The 16,245-nt window shown below is 46.9% G+C and overlaps 1 protein-coding gene across 1 annotated transcript in view; it reads left to right on the plus strand.

Annotated features, from left to right (window-relative positions):
* The window catches only part of MUC16 (mucin 16, cell surface associated), a 132,472-nt gene that overhangs the window by 97,047 nt on the left and 19,180 nt on the right, over positions 1-16,245 (plus strand). Inside the window, exons 49-65 of the mRNA XM_030821778.1 lie at positions 427-599; positions 912-947; positions 1,212-1,277; positions 2,567-2,691; positions 2,919-2,986; positions 3,570-3,742; positions 5,085-5,120; positions 5,382-5,447; positions 6,615-6,739; positions 6,966-7,033; positions 7,658-7,830; positions 8,161-8,196; positions 8,449-8,514; positions 9,593-9,714; positions 9,921-9,988; positions 10,585-10,757; positions 11,087-11,122. Coding sequence (XP_030677638.1) covers positions 427-599; positions 912-947; positions 1,212-1,277; positions 2,567-2,691; positions 2,919-2,986; positions 3,570-3,742; positions 5,085-5,120; positions 5,382-5,447; positions 6,615-6,739; positions 6,966-7,033; positions 7,658-7,830; positions 8,161-8,196; positions 8,449-8,514; positions 9,593-9,714; positions 9,921-9,988; positions 10,585-10,757; positions 11,087-11,122 — 1,610 coding nt within the window. The remainder of the gene's footprint in view (positions 1-426; positions 600-911; positions 948-1,211; positions 1,278-2,566; positions 2,692-2,918; positions 2,987-3,569; positions 3,743-5,084; positions 5,121-5,381; positions 5,448-6,614; positions 6,740-6,965; positions 7,034-7,657; positions 7,831-8,160; positions 8,197-8,448; positions 8,515-9,592; positions 9,715-9,920; positions 9,989-10,584; positions 10,758-11,086; positions 11,123-16,245) is intronic.

Below are 16,245 nucleotides of genomic sequence, written 5' to 3' on the forward strand. Positions count from 1 at the left end.
TCCATCAGGAGAATTATGCCTCTACCTTGGTCATCCCTCTGAATTCCCTCCTTTCCACCCACCTCCCTTTCCTCCAGTTGTTAAATTCTGTCCCCAGGATTTCTCACAAGACAAACATGCCTCATCCACTTGCTTTCATCCCCAATTCCAGCTCTTCATCTGTCTCATGTCTGAGTACTCTTGTCTCCACGCCATGAGAATGCAGGCTTCACCTTGCAGTTTTATAAAAAGTTCTTGCATCTATGACTCTGTTCACAGTCCTGGGCTGGCTGGCAGCTGGGACACTCAGAGAATCTAAATGTGACTTATTACCTCTTTCCCAGGCTTCTCATTTCCTCTGGCCCCTTCCTGTCTGGCCCCAGGAAATCTCAGAACTCCTCCTGAGGCAATTTTTAAATTGTTATTTGTTTCATCTGCCCTTCCCAGGCCTGAGAAGGATGGGGCAGCCACCAGAGTGGATGCTGTCTGCACCCATCGTCCTGACCCCAAAAGCCCTGGACTGGACAGAGAGCGGCTGTACTGGAAGCTGAGCCAGCTGACCCATGGCATCACTGAGCTGGGCCCCTACACCCTTGACAGGCACAGTCTCTATGTCAATGGTGAGCAACTTTGATGTGATTGGAGTCTCTTCCTCCTTGCTGGACAGCCTGTATTCTCTGGCCTGAGGTCACACTTCCCGTCTGGCTGTTGAAGGCTCAGCCATGTTGTCTGTATGTGGTGGCTAAGGTCAAAACCTCATGGTTTCTTCTTCATGTCAGACTGAATTTACCCTCAGGATCTGCTTTCTAAATCTGAGGGTGCTGATAGAGAATCTTCAAAGGCCCATGTTCTGGGAAATTCCTTCTGTTGCACCAGGGTACCCCACCACTCCCTTAACACTTACCCACTCTCCTCCCTCCATCTCAATGCAGGTTTCACCCATCAGAGCTCCATGACGACCACCAGAAGTGAGTATTAACTGATGTTCCAGTGCTCCTGATCCTACACCATAAAGGGCAGGAGCTTACCTCTCCTTCTATGTCCCTGTATCCTCTTCATGAGGGAAGGAACTGAGAGAGCACAAGTTATTCCCCTTTCCCTCTGGCCCAGCTCCAGATGGAGAACCTGCTCAAGCCCCACATGCAGCAAGGGCCATAAATACTCCTACCTGCTGGTGTTTCTGCCATGAGAGGGTTTGCTGCTTTCACTAATACAGCAAACCTTCTCCTCAGCTCCTGATACCTCCACAATGCACCTGGCAACCTCGAGAACTCCAGCCTCCCTGTCTGGACCCAGGAGTGAGTACCATTCAGTGCCATCTCTATTGCAGCATGCCTGAGGAGTGTCAACATCTCTGCCATTTTATTTTATTTTTTTTCTTTTTTGAGACGGAGTTTTGCTCTGTCACCCAGGCTGCAATGCAATGGCATGATCTCAGCCCACTGCAACCTCTGCCTCCTAGGTTCAAGCGATTCTCCTGCCTCTGCCTCCTGAGTAGCTGGGATTATAGGTGCATGCCACCATGCCCAGCTAATTTTTATATTTTTAGTAGAGATGGGGCTTCACCATGTTGGTCAAGCCGATCTCGAACTCTTGACCTCGTGATCTGTCCACCTTGGCCTCCCAAAGTGCTGGGATTACAGGTGTGAGCCACTGCAACTGGCCTACAACTCCACCATTTTCACTCAAATAAAAATGAAAAGTCCTAGTGAATTTAGTGATGACAAGTCAACCAACAAATTTTATTGAGCGTCTGGCTTCTTCAGGGCCCTAGGGATAAGACAGGGGACACAAAAGAAATAAAAATCTCCGTCCTCAGAAGGTTATACTATTGTGATGATGATGATGATGATAGGGGTGATGGTGATGATGGTGGTGGACATGATGACAACAATGATGGTGTTGTTGATGATGTTGTTGATAATGATGATGATGGTGGTGGTAGTGGTTTTGATGGTGATGATGATGATAGTGGTGGTGATGATTATGGGGAGGATGATAGTGGTGGTGGTGATGTGATGGTTCTGATGGTAATTGACAATGTGATCATGATGTTGACAATGAGGATAATGATGGTGGTGATAATGATAATGATGATGATGTTGGTGGTGGTGATGGTGGTTACGATGGTAAGAATGATATGATAATGGTGTTAGTGACCATGTGCTAGTGGTGATTATATGGATGATGATGGTTGTTGTGGTGGTGGTGTAATGAAGATGATGGGTGGGGATCATAGGGATTATGATGGTCATGGTTTTGGTGCTGATGCTGGTGGTGATGACAATAATGATAGCTATGGTCACAGTGTTGCTGATGTTGATGATGATCATGGTGTTGGCAAAGATAGTAGATAATGTCTAGCAGTATGGCATACTGAATATGCACCAAGAGCTATGCTTAGCATCTAACTACTATTATTTAGTATGCTCTCTGAAAACTATCTACCATTATAGTGAAGGGAGGCATGAAAACTTTTTATTTTGTCACTTTAAATCATGTTGCATATGTTTAGAAACAATTCTATCACAAATTCTTAAGTGTTAGTCTACTTTTGAACACTGTTTATTTCCCATCTTCACTGTAGCCACCAGCCCTCTCCTGGTGCTATTCACAATTAACTTCACCATCACTAACCTGCGGTATGAGGAGAACATGCATCACCCTGGCTCTAGAAAGTTTAACACCACGGAGAGAGTCCTTCAGGGTCTGGTAAGAGCCCCACATACCTCATTCTACCCCACTCACCATGTTTAGTCCTGCCCACCTCACCTATTGCAGAGCATGGAAGATCTAACCTACCTCATCTTGCCCCCAGATATGCATGCTCCAACCACTGATGCCAGCCCCACCAACTGTTGCCAGCCCTGCCCACCTCCCTTCTACCACAGCCCTATGACTTCAGTCCTCCCACTCACCTCCCTCTCCCTCCTCCACAGCTCAGGCCTGTGTTCAAGAACACCAGTGTTGGCCCTCTGTACTCTGGCTGCAGACTGACCTCGCTCAGGTGAGAACTGAGAATAGCCAGTCTGACTGATCTGAGCAGTTTGGCCTGCTTCCCTTCTGCACTCCCTGGAGATGTCCGCAGCACAGGTGGAATCCAGGAGGCAGTGGCTCTAAGACCAATGTGCTTCGTGATCCTACCACCTCCCACCTCAACTGAGAGACGCAGAGCCCATCAGCAAGACTGAGCTTCTACCTTGGTCATCTCTCTGAATTCCCTCCTTTCCCCTACCTGCCTTTCCACAAGTTGTTAAATTCCGTTCCCAGGATTTCTCCCAAGAAAAACATGCCTCGTCCACTTGCTTTCATCCCCAAACCTAGCTCTTCACCTGTCTCAAGTATGAGTTCTCCTTACCCCATGCTGCAAGAATGCAGTTTCCTCTTTGCAATTTTATAAAAATCCTTGCATCCATGATTCTGCTCATAGTTGCTGAGAGTCAGTGCACTCAGAGAATGGAAGTATGGCTTCTCACTTCTCTACCAGGCTTCTCATTTCCTCTGGCCCCCACCTGTCCTGCCCCATGGGATCTCAGAACCCCTCCCTAGGCAATCCATGTATTGTCTTTCCCCAATCTTGCCCTCCCCAGGCCCAAGAAGGATGGGGCAGCCACCAAAGTGGATGCCATCTGCACCTACCACCCTGATCCCAAAAGCCCTGGACTGGACAGAGAGCAGCTATACTGGAAGCTGAGCCAGCTGACCCATGGCATCACTGAGCTGGGCCCCTACACCCTGGACAGGGACAGTCTCTATGTCAATGGTGAGTATCTGTGATGTGGTTGGAGTCTCTTCCTCCTTGCTGGGCAGCCTCTACTCTCTGCCTTGAGGTCACACTCCCTGCCTGGCTATTGAATGCTCATCCATGTTGTCTGTATGTGATAGCTGAGGTTGGAACTTCATGGTTTCTGTTTCATCTTGGACTGAGTTCATCCTCAGGATCTGCTTTCTGGATCTGAGGGTGCTGATAGAGAATCTTCAATGGCTCGTGTTCTGGGAAATTCCTTCCATTTCACCAGGGTACCCTGGCCCCTATATAGTTCCCCACCACTCCCTTAACCCTTACCCACTGTAGGGACCAGCCCCACAGGGTCGGTGGGTCTCTCCCCATGTGCGGTGATGAGAGAGTGTAGAAATAAAGACACAAGACAAAGAGATAAAAGGAAAGGCAGCTGGGCCTGGGGGACCACTACCACCAATGGGCAGAGACCGGTAGTGGCCCCGAATGTCTGGCTTCGCTGTTATTTATTGTATACAAAGCAAAAGGAGCAGGGTAAAGAATGTGAGTCTTCTCCAATGATAGGTAAGGTCACGTGGGTCACGTGTCCACTGGACAGGGGCCCCTTCCCTGCCTGGCAGCTGAGGCAGAGAGAGAGAAGACAAAGAGAAAGACAGCTTATGCCATTATTTCTACATATCAGAGACTTTTAGTACTTTCACTAATTTACTACTGCTATCTAGAAAGCAGAGCCAGGTGTACAGGATGGAACATGAAGGTGGACTAAGAGCATGACCACTGAAGCACAGCATCACAGGGAGACGGTTAGGCTTCCAGATAACTGCAGGAAAGCCTGACTGGTGTCAGGCCCTCCACAAGAGATGGAGGACCAGAGTCTTCTCTAAATTCCCCAGGGGAAAAGGTAACTCTCTTTCCCTGTCTGCTAAGTAACGGGTGTTGTTTCTTGACACCTTTTGCTACCACTAGACCATGGTCCACCTGGCAATGGGCATCTTCCCAGATGCTGGCGTCACCGCTAGACCAAGGAGCCCTCTGGTGGCCCTGTCCAGGCATAACAGAAGGCTCGCACTCCTGTCTTCTGGTCACACCTCACTATGTCCCCTCAGCTCCTATCTCTGTATGGCCTGGTTTTTCCTAGGGTATGATTATAGAGCAGGGATTATTATAATATTGGGATAAAGAGTAATTACTACCAACTAATGATTAATGATATTCATATATAATCATATCTAAGATCTATATCTGGTATGACTATTCTTGTTTTATATTTTATTATACTGGAACAGCTCGTGTCCTCGGTCTCTTGCCTCGGCGCCTGGGTGGATTGCCGCCCACAACCCACCCTCTTCCCTCCCTCTCTATACAGGTTTCACACAGCAGAGCTCTGTGCCCACCACTAGCAGTGAGTATCCACTGATTTCCAGTGCTCCTGATCCTACACCATGCAGGGCAAGAACTGACCCCTCCTCACATGCCCCTGTGTCCTCCATGAGCAAAGGAGCTGGGACAGCACAAGTTACTCCCTTTCCCTTCTGGCCCAAGTCTCTTCAGAGAGAAAGCCAGCTCATGCCCCACATGCAGCAAGGTCTATAAATACTCCTACTTGCTGGCATTTCTGCCATGAGAGGGTCTGACACTTTCACTAATGAGGCCTTCTCCTCAGCTCCTGGGACCTCCACAATGGACCTGGGAACATCTGGGACTCCAGTTTCTAAACCTGGTCCCTCGGGTAAGTACAAATCAATCGCATCTCTGTTAGAGCATGCCTGATGACTGTCAACATCTCTGCCATTTTCGCTTAAATAAAGATAAAAAAAATCTTAGTGAATCTACAGATGAGGAGTCATCTAACAAACTTAATTGAGTGCCAAGTTTCTGCAGGGCTTTAGGGATAAGGAAGGGGACATAAAACAGTTAAAAATCTCTGCTGCAAGAAAGCTTATTTTATTGTGAGGGCGATGGGGATTGTTGGTGGTGAAGTTACAGGAGATTATGACAGTAAGAATGGTGATGCTAGTGATGATGACGGTGATAAGAATGATAATCATGAAGATGGTGGTGGTGATGATGATGATGGTGGCAGGGGTTATGATGGTGATGCTGTCATGATGATGACAATGGTGGTGGTGATTATGGGAAGGATGATAGTGGTGTTGGTGATGGTAGTTTTGGTAGTGATTGACAATAGTAATGATGATGTTGACAATGAGAATAATGATGATGATGGTGGTGGTGGTTATGATGGTAATCATGTGATGATGATAAGGACAGTTGTGGGGGTGATTATGGGAAGAATGATGGTGGTAAGGATGGTGGTGGTTGTGGTAGTGATTGACAATAGTGATTGTGATGGTTACAATGATGATAATGATGATTATAATGATGATGGTTGTGATGGTGGTGGTGGTGATGAGAATAATGATGATATGATAATGGTGTTGGTAATCATGGTGCTGGTGATCATGATGCAAATGACGATGATTGTGGTGGTGTTGATGATGATGATGATGGTAGTGGGGATGCTAGAGTCATCCCCACCACAGTTTTGGTCATGATTTTGGTGCTGATGTGGGTGGTGCTGATGCTGGTGGTGATGACAATAATAATAATGAGGGTCACAGTGTTGGTGACATTGATGATGACAATGGTAATAATAAAAGTAACAGATAATATTTAGTATTATAGAACTCTGAATATGCACCAAGAGGTATGCTAACTACTACTATTATTTAGTAGGCTTTGTTAGAAACTTCTATCGTTATAGTCAAAGGACGCATGGAAACTCTTTATATTATTCTCTTTAAATCCTGTTGCATATGTTTAGAAGTAGGTCTTCTGGAAATGTATAAAGTTCTCCACTTTTGAACATGTTGTTTCTTTCCCACCTCCACGACAGCTGCCAGCTCTCTCCTGGTGCCGTTCACTCTCAACTTAACCATCACCAACCTGCGGTATGAGGAGAACATGCAACACCCTGGCTCCAGGAAGTTCAACACCACGGAGAGGGTCCTTCAGGGCTTGGTAAGAGCCCCGCCCATCTCACTCTGCCCAGTTCACCTTGTCTAGTCCCACCTATCTCACTCATGGCAGGGCATGGAAGAAGATTTCACCCACCTCCCCTCACACCCAGAGACATGAGCCCCCATTCACTGATGCCAGGCCCGCCTACTGGTGCCAGCCCCAATGACTAGTCCCCTGCCCCTACCCCCTCAGCCATCCTACTCACCTTCCTCTCCTTTCCCCACAGCTCAGGTCCCTGTTCAAGAGCACCAGTGTTGGCCCTTTGTACTCTGGCTGCAGACTGACCTTGCTCAGGTGAGACCTTAGAATTGCCAACCTGGCTGCCCCAATTGTTCCCAGTCTTCATGAGTTTGGACTTCTTTTTTCCTGCCCTCTCTGTGGTTATTCTCCTCAAAGATGGAACTCGAGGAACAGTGGCTCCAAGACTAACCTGTCTCCCAGTATTACCACTGCCCTCTGCCATCCCACCCAAATTGACTGAGAGTTTCCACAGAGCCCATCAGCAGGATTGGACTTCCACCCTGGCCATCCCTCGGAGTTCCCTCTTTTCTCCCCTCCTCCCTTGCCATTAGGTGTTAAATTCTCTAACTAGGATTTCTTTCAAGACAAACATGCCTCATTCACTTGTTTAATTCCCAATTCCAGCTTGTCACCTGTCTCAAGTCTAGGCTCTCCTGTCCCCATGCCATGAGAATGCAAGAGCCACACGGCAATGTTAGAAAAATTCTTGTATCCACAAGTATGTTCACTGTCCCAAGATGGACAGTAGTCAGTGCACTCAGAGAATCTAAGTGTGGCTTCTCATCTGTGTACCAGGCTTCTCATTTCCTGTGGCCCCTTCCTGTCCTTTACTCAGCAATCTTGGGACTCCTTCCTAGACAAAACTTCATTATTATTTCCCTCACCTGCCCTCTCCAGGCCTGAGAAGGATGGGGCAGCCACTGGAGTGGACGCTGTCTGCACCCACCACCCTGACCCCAAAAGCCCTAGGCTGGACAGAGAGCAGCTGTATTGGGAGCTGAGCCAGCTGACCCGCAACATCACTGAGCTGGGCCCCTATGCCCTGGACAACGACAGCCTCTTTGTCAATGGTGAGCAATTGTGATGTGGTTGGAGTTCCTTCCTTTCTGAGCAGGCCTCTACTCTCTGTCTTGAGGTCACACTCCCTGCCTGGCCATTGAAGTCTTGGCCATGTCGTCTGTATTTGATGACTGATGTGAGCTTCACCGTTTCTTCTTCATCTTGTACTGGAGACTTTCATCCTCATGACCTTCTTCCCTGATCTGAGGGTGCTTATATAGAATCCTCAAAGCCCATGTTCCCTGAAACTGCTTCCATTGCACCATGGTAGCACTGACCCCTTTTGGTTCCCCACCTTTCCCTTAACCCTTACCCACTCTCCTCCCTCCCTCTCTATGCAGGTTTCACCCATCGGAGCTCTGTGCCCACCACCAGCAGTGAGTATTCTACTAACATTCCAGTGGCCCCAATCCTACTCCAAGCAGGACAGGAGCTGACCCCCTTCTCCTATGCCCCTATATCTTCTTCATGAGGGAAGGATCTGAGAGGGCACAAGTGATTCCCTTTCCCTCTGGCCAGCTCCAGAGAGACACTAATCTCAAGCCCCACATGCAGAAATACTCCTATCTGCTGGCATTTCTGCCATGAAAGAGCTTATGTTGCTTTAACTAATGCAGGCTTCTCCTCAGCTCCTGGGACCCCCACAGTGTATCTGGGAGCATCTAGGACTCCAGCCTCGATACTTAGCCCTTCAGGTAAGTACCAGTCAATGGCACCTCTATTAGAGTATGCATGATGAGTGTCAACATCTCTGTCCTTTTCACTCAAATAAGATTAAAAATCATAGCAAATTTACTGATGATGAGTCACCCAACAAACTTCTTTGAGCATCCACTCTCTGCCAGGCCCTAGAGATAAGGCAGGGAACACAAAAGAGGTAAAAATATCTGCCCTCAGAGAGCTTCTTATATTTTGAGGATGATGTGGGATGGTGGTGATGATGATGTTGCTGGAGATGATCACAATAATGATGGTGATGCTGATGACCATGATGTGATGATGATGGTGATTATGAAGATGATGATGATGATATTGATGATGGTCGTAGTTTTGACAGTAATGATGTGATAATGATGATGATGATAGCGGTGGTGGTGATTATGGGAAGGATGACAGTGGTGGTTGTGGTGGTGATTGACAGTGTGATGGTGATATTGACAATAAGGATGATGATGATAGGTGGTGGTGGTGGTTATGATGGTTAAGGATGATGTGATGATGGTGTTGGTGATCATGGTACTAGTGGTGGTGATGTGGATCATGATGGTTGTGGTGGTGGTGGTGGTGGTGATCATGATGATGATGATGATGGTGGTGATCTTTATGATGGTAAGGATGAAACAGTGATGGTGTTGGTGACCATGTCCTGGTGGTGATGGTGCAAGTGATGATGTGGATGATGATGGTGATGGTGGTGGGGATGATAGGGATTATGATGATCATGGTTTTTGTCCTGATAGTAGTGGTGATAACAATAATGAAAGTGATGGCCACAGTGTTGGTGATGATGATGATGGTGGTGATAACAAGGGTAATAATATCTAGTATTATGGAACACAGAATATGCACCAAAGGTTATGCTCAGCATCTAACTATTATTATTTAGCATGCTCTATGAAAAACTTTGATCGTTATAGTCAAGGGAGGCATGAAAACCTTCTATTTTATCACTCTCTTTAAATCTGGTTGCATATGTTTAGAAATAAGTCTATTACAAACTCTTAAGTGTTCTCTACTTTTGAACATAGTGTTTATTTCCCACCTCCACTACAGCTGCCAGCCATCTCCTGATACTATTCACCCTCAACTTCACCATCACTAACCTGCGGTATGAGGAGAACATGTGGCCTGGCTCCAGGAAGTTCAACACTACAGAAAGGGTCCTTCAGGGTCTGGTGAGAGCCCTCCCACCTCACTCTGCCCTGCCCACCTTGTCTTTTTCCACCTACGTCACCCATTCCAAGGCATGGAAGAAGATCTCACCCACCTCCCCTCACCAGAGAGATAGCCCCGCCCCCTGATTACAGCCCCTCCCACCTTACATCTTCCTTGCTTCTATGTCCTCAGCCATCCTACTCACCTCCCTCTTCCTCCTCCACAGCTAAGGCCCTTGTTCAAGAACACCAGTGTTGGCCCTCTGTACTCTGGCTGCAGGCTGACCTTGCTCAGGTGAGAACTGAGAATAACCAGTCTGGCTGCCCCAAGTGTTCCCAGGCCCAAGGAGTTTGATCAGATTTCTTCCTTCCCTCCCTGTGGAAGTCTTCAGCACAAGTGGAATTCAGGCATTGGTGGCTCCAGGACCAACATATCTCCTGATCCTACCATCTCCCCTATCAATCGAGAGAACTTGCAGGGCCCATCAACCAGATCGGGGTTCTACCTTGGTCATCCCTCTGAATTTCTTACTTCTCCCTACCTCCCTCTCCTTCAGGTGTTAAATTCTCTTCCAAGGTTTCTCTCAAGATAAACTTCCCCCATCCACTTGCTTTCATCCCCAATTCCAGCTCTTAATGTTTCTCAAGTCTGGGCTCTCCTATCCCCATACTATGAGAATGCAATTTTATAAAATTCTTGTATTCCTGACTCTACTCACATTCCCAGGCTGCCTGGAAGTTGGTGCATTCAGAGAATCTTAGTATGGCTTCTCACTTGTCTACCAGGATTCTCATTTCCTCTGTCCCCTTCCTGTCCTGCCCCCAGGAATCTCAGAATGCCTCCCTATAGGCAATCTATTTAATGGCATTCCCCTTATCTGCCCTCCCTAGGCCAGAGAAGGATGGGGAAGCCACTGGAGTGGATGCCATCTGCACCTACCACCCTGACCCCACAGGCGCTGGGCTAGACAGAGAGCAGCTGTATTTGGAGCTGAGCCAGCTGACCCACAGCATCACTGAGCTGGGTCCCTACACACTGGACAGGGACAGTCTCTATGTCAATGGTGAGCAGCTGCGATGTGGTTGGAGATTATTCCTCTTTGCTGGGCAGCCTCTTACTCTCTGACTTGAGGTCACACTCCCTGACTGGCCATTGAAGTCTTGACTGTGTTGTCTGTGTGTGATGACTGATGTCTGAACTTCAAAGTTTCTTCATCTCGGACTGAGTTCATCCTCAGTACCTTCTTCCCTGCTCTAAGGGTACTGATAGAGAATCTTCAAGGCCCCTGTTCCTTGAAACTTCTTCCATTCCACTAGGGTATCTGTGACCCCTATTTGATTCCCCACCTCTCCCTTAACCCTCACCCACTCTCCTCCCTCCTTCTCTATGCAGGTTTCACCCATCGGAGCTCTGTGCCCACCACCAGCAGTGAGTATTCAACGGATGCTCCAGTGGCCCCAATTGTACGCCAAGCAGGGCAGGAGCTGTCCCCTCTTCCTATGCGCCTATGTCCTCTTCATAAGGGAGGGGGCTGGGAGGGCACAAGTTATTCCCTTTCCCTTCTGGCCAGCTCTAGAGAGAGACTCAGCTCGGGCCCCATATGCAGCAAGGCCTGTAAATACTTTTATTTGCTGACCTTTCTGCCATGAGAGGCTTGGATGCTTCCTCTGAAGAGGGCTTCTCTGTAGCTCTTGGGACTACCACAGTGGACCTGGGAAACTCTGGGGATCCATCCCTTCTACTGGTCCCTTGAATAAGTACCAGCCAATAGCATCTCTGTTAGAGCATGGGTGATGAGTGTAAACATCTCTTCCATTATTCAGTCAAATAAAGATGGAAATTCTTTATAAATCTAGTGACGATGAGCCAACTAACAAACTTTGTTGAGCACTGTGCCAAGCCCTGGGGCTCTGCCAAATCCTGGGGATATGGCATGGATTATGAAACAATTAATAATCTCTCCTCTCAGAGAGCTATTTTTATGATGATACTGATGGTGGCGATGATGATGATGATGATGATTATGATCATGATGACAATGGTGATGGTGGTGGTGATGGTAATGATGATGGTGATGTTGGTAATTATGGTGGTGATTATGACAATAATGATGGTGATGGTGACAGGGATGGTGATGATTATGATGGTGGTGGTGATAACAAAGTTAATAGATAATATATGAACTTACTGGGTACTGAATATGCACAAAAGTGCTATGCTCAGTGTTTAACTAGTACTATTTAATATGATTTCTAAAAAAAATCTTGAGTTATTATAGGCAAAAGAATCATGGGAACCTTTTATTTTGTCACTCACTTTAAGTCCTGTTGCATATTTTTTTAACTCAATTGCAAGCACAGTTTCTCTGCTTTGAACATTGTGTTTATATCCAGTCACCCCGCTAGTGCATAAACCTGCTGATTGGAGCAACTGTGTCTTACTCCCTTGTGCTTCCCTAGTGTCTGCTTCAGGACCTTGTACATAGTAGATCGACAGATTTAGATCTACAGGAAAACATGGATTTTCCCAGGGAAGGAAGGAATGAAGTATGCTTTCTTATAATGTATGGAAACTTTCCTCTTCTGCCTTGGTTCAACTTTAGTGTCTGCCAGAGTTTACACTGGGAAACTATATGGCATGTGCTCCACTCCCTCATCCAAGACAGACATCATTAATTGATTGCAGCATTCATGGCAGACATCACCAATTGATAATAGTGTTCATTTTCTCTCAGTTCAAAACAGCTTCAGAATGGCTACTAAAAAAAAAAAAAAGAAAAAAAAATCAGTCACTACCAATTGAGTTGGAGCTGACTCAGGATTATGGGACAGAATTCAAGAGAGTTAGGTTCCTTGATGATGTGTAGTTGGCTCTTTGGTTTTCCTAGAAGGCTCAACTCAGGCTCAGCTTGGTCATTGCTGATATCCTTTCTTCCACTTGGTCGATTTGGCTGTTGATACTTGTGTATGCTTTACGAAGCTTTGTGCTGTGTTTTTCAGCTCCATCGGTTCATTTATGTTCCTCTCTAAACTGGTTATTCTAGTTAGCAATTCCTTTAACCTTTCATCAAGGTTCTTAGCTTTGCATTGCATTAGAACATGCTCCTTTAGCTCATCGTACTTTTTTATTGCCCATCTTCTGAAGCCTACTTCTGTCAATTCATCCATCTGATCCTCCAAACAGTTCTGTACTCTTAATGGAGAGGTGTTGCGGTCATTTGGAGAAGAAGCACTCTGGCCTTTTGGGTTTTCAACATTTTTTTGTTGATTCTTTCCCATCTTCGTGAGTTTTGGTTTCAGGCTTTGAGGCTGCTGATCCTTGGATGGGGTTTTTGTGGGGGTCTTTTGGTTGTTATTGTTGATGATGATGCTGTTGTTGTCACTTTCTGCTTGTTTTTCTTTCAATAGTCGGGTCCCTCTTCTGTAGGGCTGCTGCAGTTTGCTAGGGGTTCACTTCAGGCCCTATTCATCTGATTTGCTCCCATACCTGGAGATGTCACTCAAGGAGGCTGGAGAGCAGCGAAGATAGGTGCCTGCTTCCTCTGGGACCTCTGACCTCAGGGGACACCAACCTCATGCCAATAGGATCTCTCCTGTATAGGGTGTCTGACAACTCTTGTTGGAGGGTCTCACCCAGTTGACTGGCATGGGGAGCAAGACCCATTTAATGAAGCACTTTGTCCCCTGGGGGAGAGGGGGTGCTTCATTGGGGGAAACCACACGTCTGGGCTGCCTGGATTCCTCAGAACTACCAGGAGGAGAGGCTAAGTCTGCTGGTCCGCAGAGACTGCAGCCATCCCTCCCACTAGAGGCCCAAGCCCAGGGAGTCCAAATTCTGTCCCTGAGCCTCTGGCTGGAGTCATTGGAGATCCTGCAGGGAAGCTCTGCCCACTGAGGAAGGATGGGTCAGGGTTAGCCCTGAAGAAGCACTCTGGCTGCAGACTGCCACAGCCGGTGTGTTGGGCTGTGGGAACAAGTCCTGGGACCAAGCCATCCAGCCTACCTGGCTCCAGCAGGGGACAAGCGCAGCCTGGAGCTATTGAAAGGGGTGCCGCCCTTCCCCTGCCCAGGGAGCTTAGCGTGTTAGGCAGTCGTGAGTCCCAGTGCTGGCTGTCGCCCCTCCCCCAAGGAACGAAAAAGACTTAGCAGACAGCCGCAGCCAGTGCTGGTCGCCCCTCACCCGGGGAGTTCCGTAGGCTTAGGCAGATTCCAGCTGTAAGAATCTGCGCGTTCTGGGGTTGGGACACTAGGTCCCAGTGGCATGGGTTCGCGAGTGGGATCTTCCAATCTGTGGATTGCACAGTTCCGTGGAAAAAGCACAGTTTCCCCAGATTGGGTAGCCCGCTCACTCACCACCTCCCTTGGCTGGAGGGACGGGGTTCCCCTTCCCCGTGTGTCTCTCAGATGGGCCACCATAACACACTGCTTTTCCTTCTCTCCGTGGGTCACTGCCAGCCTTCTAGTCAATTTTGATGAGGGAACCTGGATATTTTGGTTGCCAGGAAAGGATTCACACACTTATTATGGTTTTTTTCAATGGGAGCCTCCAAGCGCTGCTGCTTCTAGTAGACCATCTTGACCCCCAGAGTCACATCTATTATTTTTTGATTTTTTGATTATGGCAATTCTTGCAGAAGTAAGGTGGTATCACATTATGGTTTTGATTTTCATTTCCCTGGTCATTAGTGATGTTGAACATTTTTTCATATGTTCATTGGCCATTTGTATATCTTCTTTCGAGAATTGTCTATTCATGTCCTTAGCCCACTTTTTGATGAGATTGTTTGTTTTTTTTTTTTTTTTTTTTTTTTTTGCTAGTTTGTTTGAGTTCGTTGTAGATTCTAGATATTAGCTCTTTGTTGGATATATAGATTGTGAAGATTTTTTCCCATTCTGTGGATTGTCTGTTTACTCTGCTGACTGTGAAGGAAAAGTTAATTTCTTACACGAATTTGTCTCACTCCTGCTTCCGAATGAGATCCTGGGTTTTTTCTTTCTGTTAATCCTTCACAATACTTCTCCCACTTTTTGAACTTATTTGTTTATATTCTGTTGTCTACTTCTCTTTTATAGGAATGTAACTTCTTATGGGCTTTCTCTATTATACCACATGTGGGGGTTTTTTTGTTTTGTTTTGTTTTTGTCCTCGGATCCATTCTCCAACCTTCCTGTGCTCTGTGGGATAGACGTCGGACGCATGAAAACTACATTTCCCAGGCTCCCATGCTAACTAGCTTCCTGTTAGGTTCAGCCAATAGGAGGCATTGATGGGACAATGGTGGGCGGGGCTATGGAAGGGCCAGAGTATTTCTTTACCCCGCCCCCCCCCGTTCCCCTTCAAATGTTCCTGGAGCAGTGTAGGACCAATTCCTTATATATGGAAGGAAGGCAAGGTGGATAGATGGAAGGAAGAAGTGACAGATGGAAGGAAGAAGTGATGAATGGAAGGAGGAAGGGAGAGAGGATGGATGAGTGAATTGAAGAAAGAAAAATGAATGAAAGAAAAAAAGGAGGAGGAAAGATGGATAAGTAGACGGAAGGAAGAAAAGAGGTGTAAGGAAGGAAAGATAGATGATGGATGGATGAATGGATCGGTGGGTGGATGGGTGGGTGGATGAATGAGTGGATGGATGGATGGATGAACAGATGGGTGGGTGAGTGGGTGAATGGATGAATGGATGGACAGATGGATGAACAGATGGGTGGGTGGATGGAAGGATGGATGGATAAATGGGTAGGTGGATGGATGGATAGATGGACAGATGGGTGGGTAGGTGGATGGATGGATAGATGGATGGATAAGTGAATGAATGGATGGATGGATGGATGGATGGATAAATGGACGGATGGATGGGTGAAAGGAAGGAAAGAAGTGAGAGAAGGAAGAGGAAGTATAGATAGATGATAGAAGGTACAATGAAAGGAAGGAAGCCAGCAAGAAAGAAAGGATGCATTAATAGAATGAAATATGGAAGGGAAGAAGAAAGGATGGAAATAGAGAAGGAGAGAAGGAAGAATGAACAGAAGGAAGTTCAGGAAAGAAAGAAGGAGAGAAGGAACAAGGAACAGAAGGAAGTTCAAGAGTGATGAAAAGAAGAAAGGCAGGGAGAGAAGGAGAGGTAAACTTTTCTTCTAGAGGTTTATCTTAAACCTTAGCTTGGCCGGGCGCCGTGGTTCACGCCTGTAATCCCAGCACTTTGGGAGGCCGAGGCGGGTGGATCTTGAGGTCAGGAGATCGAGACCATCCTGGCTAACACGGTGAAACCCTGTCTCTACTAAAAATACGAAAAAAAATTAATCAGGCGTGGTGGTGCACGCCTGTGGTCCCAGCTACTCAAAAGGCTGAGGCAGGAGAATGGCGTAAAACCTGGGAGGCAGAGCTTGCAGTGAGCCAAGATCGCACCACTGCACTCCAGCCTGGGCGACAAAGTAAGACTCCATCTCAAACAAAAACAAAACAAAAAAACAAAAACAAAACAAAACAAAAAAACCTTAGCTCATACTTCCATAAAGTTCCACACAGAGGGAGTGATTAGAAAGCATTTGCTGATA

Source organism: Nomascus leucogenys, chromosome 10, assembly GCF_006542625.1.
Source record: "Nomascus leucogenys isolate Asia chromosome 10, Asia_NLE_v1, whole genome shotgun sequence".
In the NCBI taxonomy this organism is placed as follows: Eukaryota; Metazoa; Chordata; class Mammalia; order Primates; family Hylobatidae; genus Nomascus; species Nomascus leucogenys.